The sequence below is a fragment of the Columba livia genome, chromosome 5 (assembly GCF_036013475.1).
Source record: "Columba livia isolate bColLiv1 breed racing homer chromosome 5, bColLiv1.pat.W.v2, whole genome shotgun sequence".
NCBI lineage: Eukaryota > Metazoa > Chordata > Aves > Columbiformes > Columbidae > Columba > Columba livia.
The window spans coordinates 25,995,895-26,013,452 of NC_088606.1; the positions used below are offsets into that span (position 1 = coordinate 25,995,895).

Genomic DNA, 17,558 nt, shown 5'->3' on the forward strand with positions numbered 1-17,558 from the left:
AGACTTGCCAGTTCCACAAGAAAAAACATTAAATAAAGCACCAACAGAAGGGTAGGGAAAAGGGTGAAAGAGACAAATCAGTTTTAAGACATATCTGTCATCATGAGTTGGCTCTCCTGTACTGAAAACTACCCCTCCTTTCTGAGCCCAGAAAGTGCTAGGAAGCCAGGAGTGACACTGCAGCTCTAGAAATCACATCAGAAAAAAATGAAATAATTAAGCAGCAGAAACTGTAGCTGGCAAAATTCAGCACTGTGTTTGCCAAAAGACCACTGTTTCCACCTCCGTCTTCAATTCAAAAGGCCAAAATTAAAAGCACATTGTACAGATTGTTCTGTGGCTGAAGACATCATGGTACTACAGGAAGAGACCACAAATCCTCTTGAGGAGAGCAGATGAGACAGCTTTTGCACAAACCAGTGGATGATGTAATACACAGCTCAATCCCTCAGCTTTATTGTTAAATTAAAATAGCACAATTCAAAGATTCAAGTCAGTCCCAGTCCTTCCAAGGGCAATGCATTCCCTGGCAAGCTGCTGTTCCAAACTGACAACTGATCACTTACTGGCAAAAGCCATGATTTGCTCCTAAAAAGGGGAAATAAAAAGATAAGTGATTTGTAAACTGGTAGTAAGCATACATTCTAGAAAGCAGCTGTAGACATGTTCCTTTTTAAATATATGAAAAACAGTTCTTTGTTGATCTTTCTAGCCAAGTGCAGAGCACCCATCCCTGTATGCTAGAAAACGGAAGAAGCTGCAGCATTCCTTTCCCTCCCAAGCTGCACAAAACAGGTGTTACAACAGGTTCTGTGCTCAGAAAAAGCAGTCTTCATTTGGTTTTCTGCTTTAAACAGAAAAAAAAAATGTGAGCACTGAAGCAGCAGCATTGTCAATGGCAGCTACTACTGAGCAATCTACTGCTCTTCAACTCATGTAGTGTCTCAACCATGACTCTACCACAAAGGAAACAGGCCACCTGTGTTTAACTGGAATAAGGTGATTTGATTTGTGGAATAAAGCATCCAAATCCAGAAACGAGGAATCTGCTTTGAGGGTGCTTGGGAGCTTACAGAGCAGGTGGCTCAAGGAACCTCATGAAAATCCAGCAACCAGGTTAAGATGGTGCAGACTTCAGGCAGGCTGCAAAGAGAGCGCCTGTTTAAGACTGAACCTCCTCACCGCTGCCTTTCTCAGGTAACTTCCATTTGAGACTTGCACTTCTGCCACGAGGGAACAATTTAACAAGGCAAAACAGTACAGAAAACAGCCATCTGAGCTGCACAGCACATCTGTCAAGTCACCTGACATCTTATTCTTGCTGAAGATGTGTTTTTGTAGGGCTTTTTTTTTGTAGTGCATTTCTGGAATACAGTTCAAGGTTCCACATTTTCATGCCATAGCAAAATAATGACTTCTAACATCTAACTACTGATACAGAACACACACTTAGATCCTTATTTTCCCTGGTGCTGCAAGAGAAACTAGTTATGTCTGAGCTGTCAGTTTCAACACAGTCAGGAACTTCTCAGGCTTATTCAGGCCACAAAACCTCACAAGCAGCATTTTCCAACCAAAAATGCTTAATTTTAAAGAAAAAAAATCTTCACAACTCGTGTATGCTTCAAGAGTAGTTCCACACTCTTTGCAGGGCCCCCACTAAAGTGAGATTCTTACTTTGAGAGGAGGCAGGGCATTTGTTGCTTGCAATCCCCACGTCCTCAGCAACACCAAAGGAGCCAGCCTCGTGGAGTAAAGCCTCTTGAGCACATCAGTGGCAGCAATGAAGGAGACATTGTGCCTCTGCCGTTCTGTCTCAAACTTTAGGAGATGTTTTAAAGAGCCTGGAAGAGATAATTGAGTGCTCCTATTAAAATTTACTTGCTACAAACAATTGTGCATCTTATCTATATAGCAGTCTCCACTGACAACTGAAAACACAGGACAGAGAAATGGTCCATCTTAATAAAGGCCTCCTTCCGCCACGTAGTGCTCTTCATCTCACCACCTCGTCAACTACCATCCTGCAGAACTTCCTTTTTGTTTTAAAGCAGCTTCGAGATTTGTGGGATGGAAAGGCATCCATAACTGCTCCACAGCCAATGTGCAGCAGAACACTTTTGCTTCAGAGGTGCTTGTGCCTGTCAAACACAAGCCAGCAGCACCCTTAACCTGCAAGAGAGGTAATGCTTGTCCTGCTGTTAGCAGTGAAGGCCTGTAAGACCAATCAGTCTCTTACGGCCACTTCACTGTCCTGGATTCTTACCCAGATCGCTCCCATTGAAAGCTGCTACACTGAGGTGATGAGCTAAGCATGCAATATCACCAAAGCCCAGGTTTACACCTTGTCCTGCAAGTGGGTGGACTCTGTGTGCTGCATCCCTGGAGGAAGAGAAGACAGAAATTTATATTCCTTTTTGAAGAAAGCTGTAACAGCTGACAAACTCCAGACAGGATCAGTATAGCACTCCTCACCTCTTCGCAACGAACACCATCTTACAGCAGCACATGTGCTTTACCCAGTACCTCCTTGCATGCTACGCTGAACTACCTGCCTGCCTCTCCAGTTGTAAAAAGCAAGACAAAGGGGAGATAACAAAAAGCAGTTCTGAAAGGAAAAATTATAAAGAGCTGACTAGCCAAAGTCCTCTCTCAGATCACATGTGGAACAGGCCTTAATGTTTTTGTAAGTGAACTCAGCACAACAGGAGGTACCTCACTAGCACATTTCACAAACACAAAGTAGACAGATATCATGAATACAAAGGCAAAGTGGGACATTGTTGAATAAAACCAAAATCAAATTATTTTATGAGTAGATGTATCTATAAAGGACAAAGCCAGACATTGATAAGGGAGTCTTAAAGAAATGAAATTATTTCTGGGTATGAAATATAAGATCACGCACTTCACCAAGCTGTAAAGCACAGAGTGCTGCCAAGCAGAGTGGCTCACAAGCAGGAAAGACAAAAAGTATCTGCAGTGTAATATGGCATGGGAATTACTATAAGCTACCAGTGCATTGATTGCAGCTGTGGTGGACAAAAAAGCCCATGCAGCATGTAAAAGACAAGATATTTTCCTATTTCTATAGACCACCCTACAAGAGCCTATGACATCCCTTTGACATTTATGTTCAAGAATGGTGAGTTTAAAACTCAGACTGGCACACAGAATGGCTGCTCCAGTGTTTGTGGAAGTACAGGTCCAGCGTGAGATACAGGATTGTTTCACTGAACACAAGCCAGAAAAGGGAAATAATTATCTCACAATGTAAACAGCAAGCACACACAATGGACAGAGAGCTACTTATACAGAAGGACTTTGTTGGCACAAGAGCACATGGTACAAACCAGGCCTGGATAAAGTCAAACAGAAACTATAAATTACTTCTAACCATCTAATTTGTTGATCAGAAGTCGCTACACTCGCATCATTTCTAACCACACGCCACCCACTCACACAAGGGCTACCACTGGGGACCTTACCCAATCAGAGCCACACGGTGGTGGACGTACTCTGTCGCATGCCCCATTCCGAGAGGGAACATGGCTCGGCTCTCTGGATCTACTTTAGCCACGCTTGGGGGCAGCTGACGGACAGCAGTTCCTGAGGGTTTCAGGAGGGAAATAGCAGATCGAAACATGGCCCCCGCAGTATCAATGAAGTCCGTGTGGTTTACATTGCTCCACTGAAAAAACAGACAGATCTTCAGATGTTAAATCGAACTAGACATATGAAAGAATCTAGTTGAAAAAGAAAAATCAGAATGAGCTCCAAATACTGAATTTTAATCACTTGGACAAAATTACGCAGTAGAAGAAACTATCTTCATCATTTCAGGACATAAAAGTTTCCAGCTAGGATAAGCTTACCCTTCCCACTGTTTGGAAATTTATTTCTACTTCTTCTGTGACTTTCAGAATTAACCTAATTCAGTCCCAGGGAGTCATCCCTTCTTTGCTAAGTGCCTTTTTAATATCACGCTCGCCAGAGGAAGGAACTTGGTAATCTACCTCTCCCATGCCTATCCTTTCAGCTGTAGGGTTCCGTTCTATTTCCCATGATTACAACAGAGCTTCATACCCACCGCAAGGCTGATACTCACAAAGGCAGAGTTGATGCTATCCACAAAACTTTCCTCATCCATAGCAAGAAGTTCTGATGCATGTTCATGAGATGTAGACCAGACCAGAGAGCTGGCAGTGTCAGACAGCTAGTTTAAGAGAATGTCAAGAGTAAGTATCAAAAGAAGCAAAAATAAACTATCAGAGCAAAGATTTCCCCACTGCCCTGCCCCACACCAGTCCCTCTGCACCTTACTCTTCCAACCCAACTTTCTACAAGTGGGAAATACCAAGGATAAAGTGAGAGGGCAAGAGAGGAAAACAAGCGCAATAACTGAAAAGTCATGGGGAGATGGACAAATTCTTAAGAGAAAGAACCAACATAGAAAGGTACAAGCAGAAGCAAAGTTACTAGAAAACAGGCTAAAAACCACAAACAAACAAACAAACCAAACAAAAACAAACAAACAAACAAAGAAACAAACAAAAAACCACAACCAACCAAACAAAAAAGAACTACAGAGACCACGAGTCATCTTACCGGAAGAAGCGCAATTGGCCCTGTGGGAAGGAACCTCTGCCACGCTACGTTATTGTCTGTGGCCTACGGTGGAAAGAAGCAAATGGACAAACTAGCAACCTGGATCACCTTCTTAAGCTGTTCTACTGTTTACGGAAGAGTCAACTAGCAGAATATCACCTCAGACAAATGAAGAGTTGCCACAACAGCTGACTGGTCGTACTGATGCTCAATGTTCTTAATTTCTGCTTCCTTCCGGACTACAGAGTTATGACCATCTGCACCAATCTGCAAAACAAAGAGATACAAAGCAATCTCTTCAGCAGCTCCTAAGAAAGCCACTATTCCAGTCTACAAAACTCAGCCTGCAGGTATGCATTTTTTGTTTATTCACGAAAAAAAAAAATCCAAAAAAAAACCAGAAAAGGGGGCCCATTCTGCTCTTGTCCAACTCAGTACAGCCTTCTTGCATCAGGTACGGAAAAGGCTGCGCATCGCATCACATAGCATCTCTGACAGAGTTAGCCACTCACCTCACTCAAGCCCTCCACGTGGGTGGAGCGGCACACACGGAATCAGAACCAAATCCAGTGGAAAGGACTTGGGTGAGAGATGACGCCTGATCAACAGAAATAAAAAGTTTAGTTACCAGCAGTTTGGTCTGAAGTCTGCGTCCATCAGCTAACTCAATTTGGACCCAAGGGCTTGTGTCACAGCTGTGAGTGGGAAGGGGCCAGGTATACCCGACTGCTCTGCTCCCGTAGAAAACCTCCACCCGGTCTGATGGGAACACAAAGTACCGCAGTCACAGCATGACACAGAAATAAAAAAAGGAAACATCACTACAAGAGCAAAGGCCGCATGTCTTAATGGCACCCTAAGAGCTGACCCTACAGTTCCCAAGGCACCCTGAAAGAACAGATATGGCCAACCCTTTGTCACTGCAAGGCCTGCTCTGGATAGAAAGTTATAGATCTTTTCATTAAGTCTATTTTTGGAGAAACTAGGTTCTAGAGAACTACATATGCAACTGCTTTCTTGCTGTGTAGCCTTTGGAAGACAGATTTCTCCCTCCCCCCCAATTCAAGAAGCTGCCTGTGTCTCAGAATCACTTGTCAGATGAATTGTCTTTCTCCCTCTCCTAACTTAGCACACGCAACAGAAGGCAAGTAATGGAAAGCTCTCTGCAAGAAAGAAAATATTAAAGAAGTTGTCTATTACCTGCTACTGCATCTAACTGTTTTGTAAGAGCAGACATAATGACATCATTCTCCACTATGTAACCCATATCATCTAAGTCATCTTTCTCAAAAACAATCATGGCTTCTGAGCAAGCATCCCACACCTACAAAGGAAAAAAAACACTCCATGAAGATACATGATAAAGAAGTGCTGTGCCTTTCAGGGACTATGAATGTATCCATCCTAACAGGAAAAGGATGTGGCAATCTAGAAATACAGAACTAGAGGAAACATCCTGGATTACCCTCCATTCTCAGCTACTGAAGTACATGACATAATTCCTTTCATACAATGATCTTGCTTCATTTCAAAAACTAATTGCAAAGAAAGTTTTTTATCCCTACTTCCCTGTTACATAATTAAAATATAAAGGTCCCTTACCACCTTGCTGTGGCTTAAGCCCAGCAGGCAGGTCGGCACCATGCACCTGTTCACTCACACCCCTGCAATGCGATGGGCAAGAGAATCAGAGAGGTATAAGTGTGAAAACTCACGAGCTGACATTAAGACCATTTAATAGGCAAAGCAAAAGCCGTGCACCCACACGAAGCAAAATAAGGGATTCATTCACTGCTTCCCATGGGCAGGCAGGTGTTCAGCCAGCTACAGGGCAGCAGGGATCCATCACATGTAACAGTTATTTTGGAAGACAAATTCCATCACTCCAAATATCCTTTCCTTTTCCTTCTTCCTCCAGCTTTTATTGCTGAGCATGACATCATATGGTGTGGAATATCCCTGTGGTCAGCTGGGGTCAGCTGTCCCAGCTGTGTCCTCTCCCAGCTTCTTGTGCAGCCCCAGCCCACTCACTCTTGGGAAGGTGAGAAGCAGCAAAGGCCTTGGCGCTGTGTAAGCACTGCTCAGCTATAGCTAATACATGCCTGGGCTATCAACAGTTTCCAGCACAAATCCACAACATGGCCCCACACAAGCTACTATGAAGGAAATTAACTCAGTCACAGCCAAAACCAATACACACCTTTACCTTTATTTCCTGACTAGCACCCATGCCTGAGTATCTACAGCTTCCACTAGGAATCAACCTCTCATCCTGTAACGCCAAAACTGAGGACAGGTATTTCTGAGTAGACTGCTACCCCCAAAGAAGTAACAGGAATCATAATAAGCATGACCTGCCCTTTTCCAAAGCAAAATCATACTTGGAACATTAATGTAAGTACTCCTGAGAATTCAGAGTAGACAGACATATAGCGCATTTACAGCCCTAAGTAAGGCACCTGCATTCGCCGGAACGCTTTGAGTCTCAGACTGCAGACATGATCCCAGGCACCAAAACCTGAAAGAGAAAAAGGACACAAATGCGTGGAGATACTGGTTCACATGTGACCTTGAGACCCAAACAAAACTGAAGGTCACTCCACATCCTCCTCCCTCCCTCACTCTCAGTGCCCAGACACTGCTCGCATCATCCCTCAACAGGGCCAGGTCTGCCTTGATACTTTCACATTATTTTACTGTCAGCACCAGCCAGTGGAAAAGACACAAGAGCTTTCCATGAACACTGTAACTTAACAGTCAACTCTCACTGTCCTGTCACTGAGTAATAAAACAGACACAGAAATGCATCATTGTTTAGAACACTTCTTTCTCCATGAAGAATCAAGACTCAAATCTCTATTTAAAATGAAAATTAATCACAAGAAGTGAGTTTCCAGAGTACCGAGCAATAAGTAATGTCCCAAATGTTTATATAACTAATCAGACCAAGGTACCAGAACACAGTTTGCTGTTACCAAGAGAAGCTTGATTCAGCATATAGAATACTAAGAGGCAAAGACAAATAATTCCACTGAGTTTAGGATGAAGACAGCACATGCTCAAAGGGGTTTTGTTTAAACAAAATAAAACCAGTTCAAACATACGGTTAAAAATGTACACAACAGAAGTCCTACTTACTGCTTAGGAGGGTTGCTGATCCTGGGGAGATGGAACTGACCCTGTTACTGTAACTCTCTGGCATGCGGTCATATTCTTTCCTAGGACCAGCCTCCAGCAAAGCAATCTTCTTATCATGAAAATGGATATCATGCCCTAAAATACAAAAACATATGCTTTGTTACAATGCTTCTGCCAAAAAAATATCATTTTTTAGTTTTGGATCTATGCATTTTTATAATACGATAGAACATGTTTTCTAGATTGTGCATAACATAATTTCATGTTTTGAAAGGTCCCAAATCCATATGTTAGCCTTAGATGTCAGTGCTGGAGAGGATCCCTATGCTGCCTCAATTCCACTGTGGTCTTGGTCAACAATACAAGCAGAACAATGATAAGTTTGGAGGGTAAACCCTTATTCTTGGCAAATCACTTATTGCTTAGGATCTCTGCCCTTTTGCTCTTCTTTACACTCCAGAACAGGATCTTGAACATTAAGATCCTAAATGGTAACTACATAGTTATATCACACTATCACCAACATGGATTAATCACTACGGTCCCCTTATAAAAGTACCCGATACTTCACACGCTGAAACACGAAGGTTTCGGCAAAGGTCCCGCTATGATGTTTTCCGTGGCACTGGTGAGACAGCGAGGACAGCGGGACACAAAACCTGCCACTCGCTGAACTCACCCAACACACTGCAGGAGGACCGAAGACCCCCGAGCCCTCACAGCACCGCGGCACGGCAGGAGGGCCAGTCCGCCACCGGCGGGGCGGCCCTGAGAGCAGTTCCCGCGGGGACGGCGACGGCCGGGCTGACGGCACCCGGGACACCGCCCGCAGCGGGCGGGAAGGTCACAGCCTTACCCAGCACGGCGGCCATGGCGCTCCCGACCATCCCCCCGCCCGACACCACCACATCGTAGAGCGGCGCGGCGGCGGCGACAGAGCGTAGCGGAGCCCGCGGGCCGGCCCGCAACCGCCCAGCCAGCGGGGCCAGCAACCCCCTACCACACACAACCGCCATCTCTGCGGAAGTGACGACACGCCAACCGCCTCCCAGCGGAAGTCTCTCCGAAAAACCATGACAACGCAGCCTGCCTGGGGGCGGGCGCTACACAAAACACTTGTTTTCCCCAGCGGTGGGCGCCGTCCGTCTTCGAGTCTGATTGGCTACTTGAGGCCGAGAAGGCGGGCATGAAGCGCTATCGGCTTCGCTGATTGGCTGGAATGGGCATTGGCGCCGTCGGAGGGCTGAAGCGGCGGCCTGCAGGTAAGGGCAGCGGCCCGGGCTCGGCGCTCCCGGCTCTACCTCAGCCCCGGCGGCGGCGGCCGCCGCCGCCGGGGCTGAGGTAGAGCCGGGAGCGCCGAGCCCGGGCATGGAGATTGGGCTTTTCTCCCCGAAACGAGCGTTTATCGCTTCTTTTTGTTTGTTTTCTTCCAGGTGACACAGCACCACCTCAGGCTGTAACAGCCCGCCACCGGGTGAGGCCTCTCAGGATGGGAGGCCGGTGCTCTCCGTCAGAAACGGGCTTACCGTACCAGGAAAAGCTAAAGGATGACCTGGGGGTACCTGAAGAGGATGAGGAGCTCGAGGGTTTCAGGCGGGAGGCGGCAGTCCTGCGTGACAAGCTGTGGGAGGCTCTCAGGTAGGATGGTGCCTGGCAAGGATGCGGCATTCCTGCTGCTGCTGACCAGCAACAAGGCGGAGCGTGAACTCCACGCGTATATACCACCAAAATGCTGGCCACAAATATATTCACAGGTGGGAGGATGGGGCCAAGAGGTGCCCACATAAGCAGCGTTCATATAAAACATGAACAGCGGGTTGCCTATTCCTGCTGATCATGACGAAAATTTGCTAGTAGGTCACACACATTTCTATCCAGAATCCAGTCTTCAGTGCTGCAGTCTCCAGCTTCTAGCTCTCAGATCTTTGGTCTTTCTTTGTGGTTAGTCCAGCTTGAAGTTCACTAGAAGATCACACACATGCTCTTATACAGAAGAAATAGTTTATGAAGAACAGACTTCAGCAATCACCAGCCAAGAGTATTGACCAGGTTCACACGTGATCGGCATTTCCCCCTTTTCCTGTTCTCAGTCCGCACTGATCCTTCCTTTTCCCTGTGTTTATTCCATCCCTAAACATTTATTCAGTTTCACAATCACCCTCAAGCATCCTATGAGATGTTTGCTATTTCAATAAGAGTCATGATAGTCTTGTTTTTTTTCTTATCATCAATCATATGGTCTTATCAGCTACAAAGTTTCCAGCTGAACCTCTTAAGACTGGCATTAAAGCGATTCCTTGTAATAGCCCTTCCATCAGTGTCTTAGGAATTCTGGTGCTTAGTACTGCTTATTAAGATTTGTGCATCTGTGTGCATAATTTATTGCTTCTCCTGAGCTTGTCCTTTATGTTGAGTAGCTATCAGCCACCTATCCTGAACCTAGAACTTTTTGATTCACTGGTGGCCTTTCTGGCAATAGAGTACTAGCAGCATAATGTATTGCATTACAAAGCTAAGTAGGCCTAACTGGTTTTATACATGGAAATGCCTATGGAAAATGGAAAGCAAAGTTCTGCTTGCGAACTTTGGTAACAAAGCCAAATATAGAGCCCAAGAACAATAAGCCCTGGGCCTGTCGACCAGCTCGGCCCACGGTATCTTTCTTGTAATCAACAGCCTCTCCCTTCTTTTAATTCTATTGTTTAATAATTTCTTGTATTTTCCCTTAATACTCTCTTTGTCTTAGTCGTACATCTGGCAACAAAAGGCAGTCCAGTTCTTTGATTGACCTCACCTCGGACAGTACATGGGATCAGCCAAAGCCTCACTTGATTCCTAAATCCCGCTTGAGGCCAAAAAGCGCTTCATCTCCCTGGATTCCTTCCATCACCATCCCTCAGCCCTTCAAAATGACACTGCGGGAAGCTCACCAAAAGTCCCAGTTGATGAAGTCCTACACGTTTCTTGAACTAGACAAACAGAGAGACAAAAGGCAAAGCCAGGACGAAGCTGAATGTCAGAAACAATTTCGGGCGCAGCCTGTACCTGCCCATGTGTTTCTGCCCCTTTATCAGGAAATAATGGAGCAGAATGAGATTCGCAGGCAAATAGCAACACAGAAAAGAAAGGAGCTGCTACTTGCAACCCAGCGGCCCTTCAGTTTCTTGGAGAAGGAGGAGAAAAAGAAAGAAGCTATCAGACAAAAGTTCCTGGCAGCAGCAACCACAAATGAGAGCTCCAAACTGAAGCAAGTCAGTAAAAAAGTGCCTAAATCTACTTATGACTCACTGCTTGGAGATAAACTCAAAGGTAAAATGCCAGGGCTCTTCCTGTAAAGACAACTCCCTGCCTGTCCATCACTGTCTCCATGCTGGAAAGTAGGATCATGGTCCATAGGGTGTTACTTGGAGTATAAAGCAAATACCATTACGTCCCCTGGTGTTGTCCGCTCTCCTGTGAGTCACTGGTCATTCCATCTCATCTAGATACAGAGTGTCCTAAATGTAGTAGTCTTGTATCAGCATCAGGAGTTCTGTACCACTCCCCAGCACACATGAATACATTGTACTCTTCAGACAGATTTCCATGCTCCTTTTGCTGCAAATCATGACAGTTTGCAAATCTTTCCCTGCACTGGATTTTACATTAAGGGACCCAGATTATTTGTGGCGCAAATGTGAAGACAGATAATAGTGCCAGAAGCATCCCAGGTCTGTGCAGTCTCTTGGAACTGGCAATTTTACTCCCACCTGAGTGATCTGTGGTGCACAGGACCCCTAGGAAAAAGTTATATCATGAGCCCAAAACAGGAAATCAGGTCAGTTCTAAGGGCTAGTGCAGTTGTCCAGTCCCTCCTGCCATTCTCCGATGCTTTCAGTTACCTTCCCACTCACTTTCCACCTTCTTATTAAGTTCTTAAAACAGGGGAGGTAGGTGCCAGGACCATTCCAGTCAGAGGGACAGTCATGGAAGTTTTCTTGTTGCTCACTTCCTTTCAGATGGTAAGCTGTACAGACTTCATGTTTGAATATAGGACCTAAACCAGTCCTTGGTAATCCTCATTGCTTTTCCCTTTTTTTTTTTTTTTTTTTTTTTTACTAGAGAACAAAGGACAAACCCCTCTTCTATCTGGTATATCAGAAGGGAGGACAAATTAACATTTCATACCTCAGTCAATGCAAACTTCTAAATAAACTTAAAAAAAGTCTTATTCTGCAAACAGCAGTATTGATTTTTTTTCTAAAAGAAAAAACACACACAACCAACAGCAAACTGTTTGTTTTCACAAAAATGTAGTGCTGCACTGGAAAGGACTCCGTTTGACGCTGTACCCTGAAACATTTTTTCTATGGAAGGTTTGTCACAGAAGTCACAAGACATGATCCATCCACCAAATGCTTGTTACTTAAAATATTTTCCAATATAGGCAAACATTGCTGGATATTACATAGAAAAGCCATTATCCTTGAGAATTATATTTGAATGGCTTGTTTTAATCACACAGTCAACACAATGACATGCAGTTCTGTATGAAAAGTAGAACCTCAATTAACACAACACTTCTGCGACACAAAGGGCACGAGTGATCTGGTGCTCCTAGAACAGGAACAGGAAAAGAATGCCTCTTCAGTAACTTGTTCTGATAAGTGAAAGAGATACCTAGAGGTTAATGCCTAAGAAAGAGACTCTCCCCTGTTTTTTCTGGTATCTTTCATTTTTTTTTTTCATGGGAGGCAGAAGCGAGACAGGCTGGAGGGTGGGGAAAGAGAACAAAGGAGGTCTGGTCTCTCCTATACGTGTAGCTGCCATCATAAATAAAAGGTTAGAGTTGTGCAGTGGCAATTTTATAGCCTTTTATATCACTCATATTCTTCTCATTGCTTTGCTTTTGATTCATTAGAAGCTGAACTCTACAGAGAAATCCGCATTCAAATGAGAGCCAAGGATTTGCTTGAGAGCTCCGTAGCTCTTATAGATACTAACAACTGTCGGAGGGAGCCTCAGTGCCGAACTGCCACTAAAACTAAACAGGAAAGACTTGGCTTCTTGCAGGACAAAAGTTTCAGCTTCAAGCCAAGGATTAATCCAACAATACCGGATTTTGAAGGACTTTACTGGGCATTTCAGAGGGAAGCAGTAAGGAGACAAGAAATCAAAGAGGCAACTCGTAATAAGCCTTTCAAGCTAAGAACCTCCAATCTCCATGGCAGGCAGAGGCAGGCTAATGAAAAGATAAAGGTGAGATGACTGGATATTTCTCTGGTACTGCTTTCTCTGATCAAGATGGCAACTTCTTAAATTTACAGCATTTATTTATGGATGGTTAATGTCCTGTGACTTCTGCCCTTGTCTTGGGAGTACTGCAGAATTCTAGGACAAACCAGAGAGAACAAAACTCTACACAAAAAGATGAGCTATGACAGCTAAGGCCACCCTTCCATACTCCTAATCACATCTTCTCCCCCTCATCCCCCTCCCCACATAAACCCCTGCTAATGGAAGAGAGAAGAACAAGTGCATTGCTCTCATACCCCAACTGTTATCTTTGGTAAACAAAGAAAAGAGGAGATCCTATGCTGTGAATAAATACACTGAATGAAGTTCCATTTTTTTCAGGATTCTCAGCAACTTTCCAAGGTTTCAGTGCAAAAAGGTCATTCTCTGACTGGACTTTCCTCTCTCTCTTCCAACACCCTTCCAGTGCATATTACAGATGCCACTAGAAAAAGGGAATCTGCTCTTAAGTAAGTAGAAAACTTTGCCTACAAGACTATACACCAACTAAATGACCAAAATGGAGGTGGGGGGAATTTTAAAAAAATCAGTGTTTACCCTCATCACATCAACTACATCAGTGATACTTTTTTCCTGAATGTGTCTCTGTCTTCTTTCTCTGCTAATTCTTGCCCTGCCCCCTAGTTGATTGGGAGCTGCACACTCGTATGTCTGAAATTTTGCTTTTCTCCTTAAAGGACCACAAAAGTGAAATACCCAATACCATGTAGTCTGGCAGTCTTAAGTGAGCTCATTAATATTTTTTTCTACATAGATACTCCCAAGATAGCAAAAAGGAAGGGAACAAAGAAGGAATTTATTGGCTGGAGAAACAGAAAAAGAAATGCCAAGCTATCCAAAAGTCAGTGAACAGCCGAGCAAAAGCCCTTGATCCACACAGAAGTCTGGAGGAAACACACAAGGAGAAGTCAAAACAGAACTGGTCAGTATCTTATTTTGCACAGAAATAACTATTTGCTCTACTAACTGGGGATCATCAGATAATTCTTTAGGAGGAATTGGGTCTAAGAACATTCCTAGCCTAACTTTTTTGGCTCTTATACCCATTCCACATTTGTTTGCATTTCTTGACAATTCCACACTACTCTTTCCATACAGAATGGTTTCCTTTAGTTTTACATTTGTAGAGACTAATTTGTACAAACAAACTGAGATGTGTAAGTTGGCAAAGCACACATAAGACAAGGTTTTCTAAAAATGTGAATGCTAGTTCTCTGCTTACACTCTAGTAGTAAAGCCTTGCTAATGGGTCCGTAACTTGCCAGCAATAGCAGCGTTTTGCCCAGCGTTCAGAATCAAGACAATTACCAGGGCTATTTAAAGGACAGAACAGTTACTGAGAATTCCTCATTCCTGATTAGCTACAGTCAGAAGGAACCTTATTGACAGGGAACTTTTCTATTTCAGGCAAAATATGAGAGCAAGAACAAAAGAATACAGAAAGGAGCTGGAAGAAATGCAGCTGCGAGTCAAGAACAGACCATACCTCTTTGAACAGGTCACCAAGGTAACTGGTCAAAGTTCTGCAGTGTTTCTGGGTGACAGGATACTTCGGTTTTCATCTAAAACAGGCATTAAGAAGCCTAGTCTACCATTAATTCATGGGTAACAAGGTCAAAATGGTTGCATAGTCTCTTGACTATACTTACAATAATACCTATAAGGCCACTCAAGTATAGTTTAAAAATATAAATTATAAATATATTATTATTTGTTTATAATTTAATTGTATATTAAAAAATCCTTCTGACCACTCGAAAAAACACTCAGACTTATTTCTTGGTTGTAAAGCTTTCCAGTCCCTAGTATATATTGCAATCAAAATATATGGTATGATGAAAATTAAGGCCTTATCACACCAGAAATTATATGAGCACCTACTCTGCACCTGAATACTACAGGCTAGAAATCTTTTTTTTTTTTTTTCTTTCCTTAGCCTCTCCAGTTGAGCACTTTTTCTTTGTACCACAAGCGCTATTAGGGAACCGTTGATGACACTTATGTCGCTTACATCACCCGCCAGCTCTGCTATCTGGGGCTGCATTCAGCATGTCTAATCCATCACACAATATGATCTGCAAATCTCTTTTGCACTTGAGGTGCAACACAGTCTTTACTCACTACCAAGTATCTCTTCCCCTGGGTTTTCTCTCTCAGGTCTGTCTCCTTGCAGGGAGAATACCTGGTTAGAGACATAGTGACAATACATTGACAATGTGCAGATTGAAGATTTCTCAATAGAAAGTAGCCTCCTGGGTCAGACTTTCTGTTCAGATGTGTAGTTAATGGAGGCAGAGAACACCTTTGTATGATAAATATTGGTAACATTTATGTTTGCCAGGTTGTTAAGAATTCAGCAGTATCGATAGCATTCACTCCTGGTGAGACAGCATTTCTATCCTTCCACATAGAACACCTTAATCTGAGGAACTGGCCAGTCCCTCTGGAAAACCATCATCTCAGACTACATTAATTTGCAAGGTGTATTTGGAGGCAATGAGGATATAAGATCCAGGATGCTTGTTTTTCAGGTTCTTGAAGATGAGCTGGTATGAAACTATTTCACAGGTGCTCTCCGTTTATTGAGCTCTGCAGTTGCTAGTGCTTACAAATTACAAGCAAACGTGCTTCTGGAATTTCTCACAACTCCTTTTTGCACATATTCTCAAATTGAGTGTCAGAGTCAGGACTGAGACACAAGTATGTTAGTCTGGTAAGACTGGAACACTGTAGAAGCAGGAGAGCAGAAGAAGGAAGAAAAAGGACAGAAGCAGGAAAAGGTGAGCTCTGGCTTTGATACAAATGAGATATTCTCCTAGTATGTTTTTCGTACTGTACTGTATGGATGATAAAAATTCTGGATGGTGGCTTTGCTGCTCTCATGTTCTTGTTAGGAGTGTCAGTCCTGAACTTTAGAACAATTTGCCCATTATGGGGAAACTCCAATTCTATGTGATTACTGTTTAAGTTTCAATTTCACAGCATGATGCTCGTCAAGGAGCAGAGCGTCGCTACAGACACACCCTGCAGCAGGTTGGCCTAAGCGAAGAATTTGTAAAGAAAAAAGGGAAAGGTGCCACTGACTTGCTGGAAGAAGAATCTGATGTTCACAGGTAATAACAACAATGCAATACAGAGCTTTTGCCTTTGAGTAGAAATATTTGCCTTGTTCATGAAAGCATTCCAGTTTGTATCATCTAGTGCAGGCAAAATGAAATCAACTTCACTCCTCTTATTAAGCACCATTGCTTCTCTATCGTAACCACTGTGACTGCACTCTATTCTAATGCATGGGGCAAAGCAGCAAGTAAGCACTGTGAACCATTTCCAGTAGTAGACAGTATCTGTTTCTGCAGAGCACCCAAGCCTCAGCGTGAAAAGGACAACTGTACTGTACAGGAAGGAGAACCTCAAGAGGAACAGAGTGGAAAGCAAGTGGCAACATGAGATCTAGCAAAAGAATCCATCGATCATCTCTTGATTTTTTTTAAATTCAAGATTCTCTGGGTTAATCCTCAGAAGCTTTCTGATTGAGACTGACACCTAAGAATTGCTCTGGAGGAAGCGAGATGTGAGAACTTAGTAAAGGAAAGGAAGAGCAACTGTTGTTTAGAGCATGTCTTGTCCAACCCAGCAAACCCTGCAACCTTCCTTAGTCTTCACAAGTGCTCCCAGTGTGAGCCATTTATCTTTCTTTAACGGGAAACAAGATAAAAAGGTTGAAGCACAGTCTTTGGATAAAAGTAGATATGAAAGATTGAAGCGGTGCATCCTCTAGTGTCAGCTCCTTGTGTTGATGCCACAGAAGCACACAGAAAGAGGAGAATGTCTTTCAGTGCACTAAACCTTTGTTTACACATATCTGCGGTAGAATGCTTTTAAACAAGGTATTTCTGAGAAAATAAAAATTGCAGGAGTTGACCTACCTTGGCAGAAGGCGGGCAGAAGACTCAGAGGGAAGTCCTTCTCTGGTGTTAACTCTTCAGTCACTTGTTACCAGCACCGCTCCTTCCATTAGGAAGAAGCAATAGTATAGGAGATATTTTAATAAAGACTTAATTATTTGAAACTGTTTTAACATCTTACCAATTTAGGTCATTAATTTGGCCTGAAAAACAACCAAAATTATGAAGAAGGTTGTAATTAAACAATGCATCATGTAGGATTGCTGGTGTCCTAATTCTACGATTACTGTGATAACAAAGATGGACTTTGGTGGAAGAAAGATCAGGCATTACCTGTCAAGCATGTTGCACTCAAATCCCTGGGGCATCTTAAATGGTCTAGTTCACACTTTGGTGGTCTTTCTTTATCTGACAGTAGTTACAATCTCAAAAATACAAACCCTTGCCACCTGGAATGTTTTCTGATAATTATTATATCAAAGCAATTTGAGATTAAAAGATTTTTAAATGGCTATCAATGTTTCTGCATTGTCCAATTTCTTTATCAATCATATTTTCCTCACTTTTTAAATGGAAGCTGTGTCTCTTCATCTTCATTACCTCAATCCATTT

The 17,558-nt window shown here is 43.3% G+C and overlaps 2 protein-coding genes across 7 annotated transcripts; one reads left to right on the forward strand and one right to left on the reverse strand.

Moving 5' to 3' along the window:
* Positions 1 to 424: 424 nt before the first annotated feature.
* On the reverse strand, positions 425 to 8,797 carry COQ6 (coenzyme Q6, monooxygenase). 2 transcript variants are annotated; one of them, XM_005502477.3, is made up of 12 exons: positions 8,603 to 8,797; positions 7,747 to 7,881; positions 7,068 to 7,126; positions 5,809 to 5,932; positions 5,237 to 5,367; positions 4,768 to 4,875; positions 4,609 to 4,671; positions 4,109 to 4,216; positions 3,489 to 3,691; positions 2,267 to 2,382; positions 1,678 to 1,844; positions 425 to 588 (listed from the first exon to the last, which is right to left on the reverse strand). In XM_005502477.3, the coding sequence occupies exons 1-12, from the start codon at positions 8,760 to 8,762 to the stop codon at positions 559 to 561; spliced, it is 1,404 nt and encodes a 467-aa protein (XP_005502534.3). In that variant the 5' UTR covers positions 8,763 to 8,797; the 3' UTR covers positions 425 to 558. The 2 variants fall into 2 exon arrangements, with proteins under 2 accessions (XP_005502534.3, XP_064920052.1); XM_065063980.1 differs by lacking the exons at positions 425 to 588; positions 1,678 to 1,844 and adding an exon at positions 1,973 to 2,172.
* A 29-nt stretch (positions 8,798 to 8,826) lies between these two features.
* Positions 8,827 to 17,460, forward strand: FAM161B (FAM161 centrosomal protein B). 5 transcript variants are annotated; one of them, XR_010472884.1, is made up of 10 exons: positions 8,827 to 9,008; positions 9,180 to 9,384; positions 10,493 to 11,055; positions 12,647 to 12,984; positions 13,363 to 13,490; positions 13,796 to 13,963; positions 14,449 to 14,548; positions 15,610 to 15,821; positions 16,024 to 16,154; positions 16,398 to 17,460. XR_010472884.1 is itself a non-coding variant. In XM_065063971.1 (9 exons), exons 1-9 carry the CDS (start codon positions 8,966 to 8,968, stop codon positions 16,486 to 16,488), a joined length of 1,767 nt encoding a protein of 588 aa, XP_064920043.1. In that variant the 5' UTR covers positions 8,827 to 8,965; the 3' UTR covers positions 16,489 to 17,460. The 5 variants fall into 5 exon arrangements, 4 of the variants coding, with proteins under 4 accessions (XP_064920043.1, XP_064920045.1, XP_064920046.1 ...); XM_065063971.1 differs by lacking the exon at positions 15,610 to 15,821; XM_065063973.1 differs by lacking the exons at positions 16,024 to 16,154; positions 16,398 to 17,460 and having other exon boundaries at positions 15,573 to 15,811.
* Positions 17,461 to 17,558: the final 98 nt, after the last annotated feature.

Excerpts from the sequence above, each read along its gene's own strand:
- FAM161B (XM_065063971.1), top strand. The coding sequence starts at position 8,966 with ATGGGCATTGGCGCCGTCGGAGGGCTGAAGCGGCGGCCTGCAG. Across the intron at positions 14,549-16,023 it reads TCTTTGAACAGGTCACCAAG|CATGATGCTCGTCAAGGAGC; the intron begins GTAACTGGTCAA and ends TCAATTTCACAG. Across the intron at positions 16,155-16,397 it reads GAAGAATCTGATGTTCACAG|AGCACCCAAGCCTCAGCGTG; the intron begins GTAATAACAACA and ends CTGTTTCTGCAG.
- COQ6 (XM_005502477.3), bottom strand. The coding sequence starts at position 8,762 with ATGGCGGTTGTGTGTGGTAGGGGGTTGCTGGCCCCGCTGGCTGGGCGG. Across the intron at positions 5,933-7,067 it reads AAGCGTTCCGGCGAATGCAG|GTGTGGGATGCTTGCTCAGA; the intron begins GTGCCTTACTTA and ends TTTCCTTTGTAG. Across the intron at positions 4,217-4,608 it reads GGCCAATTGCGCTTCTTCCG|CTGTCTGACACTGCCAGCTC; the intron begins GTAAGATGACTC and ends CTCTTAAACTAG.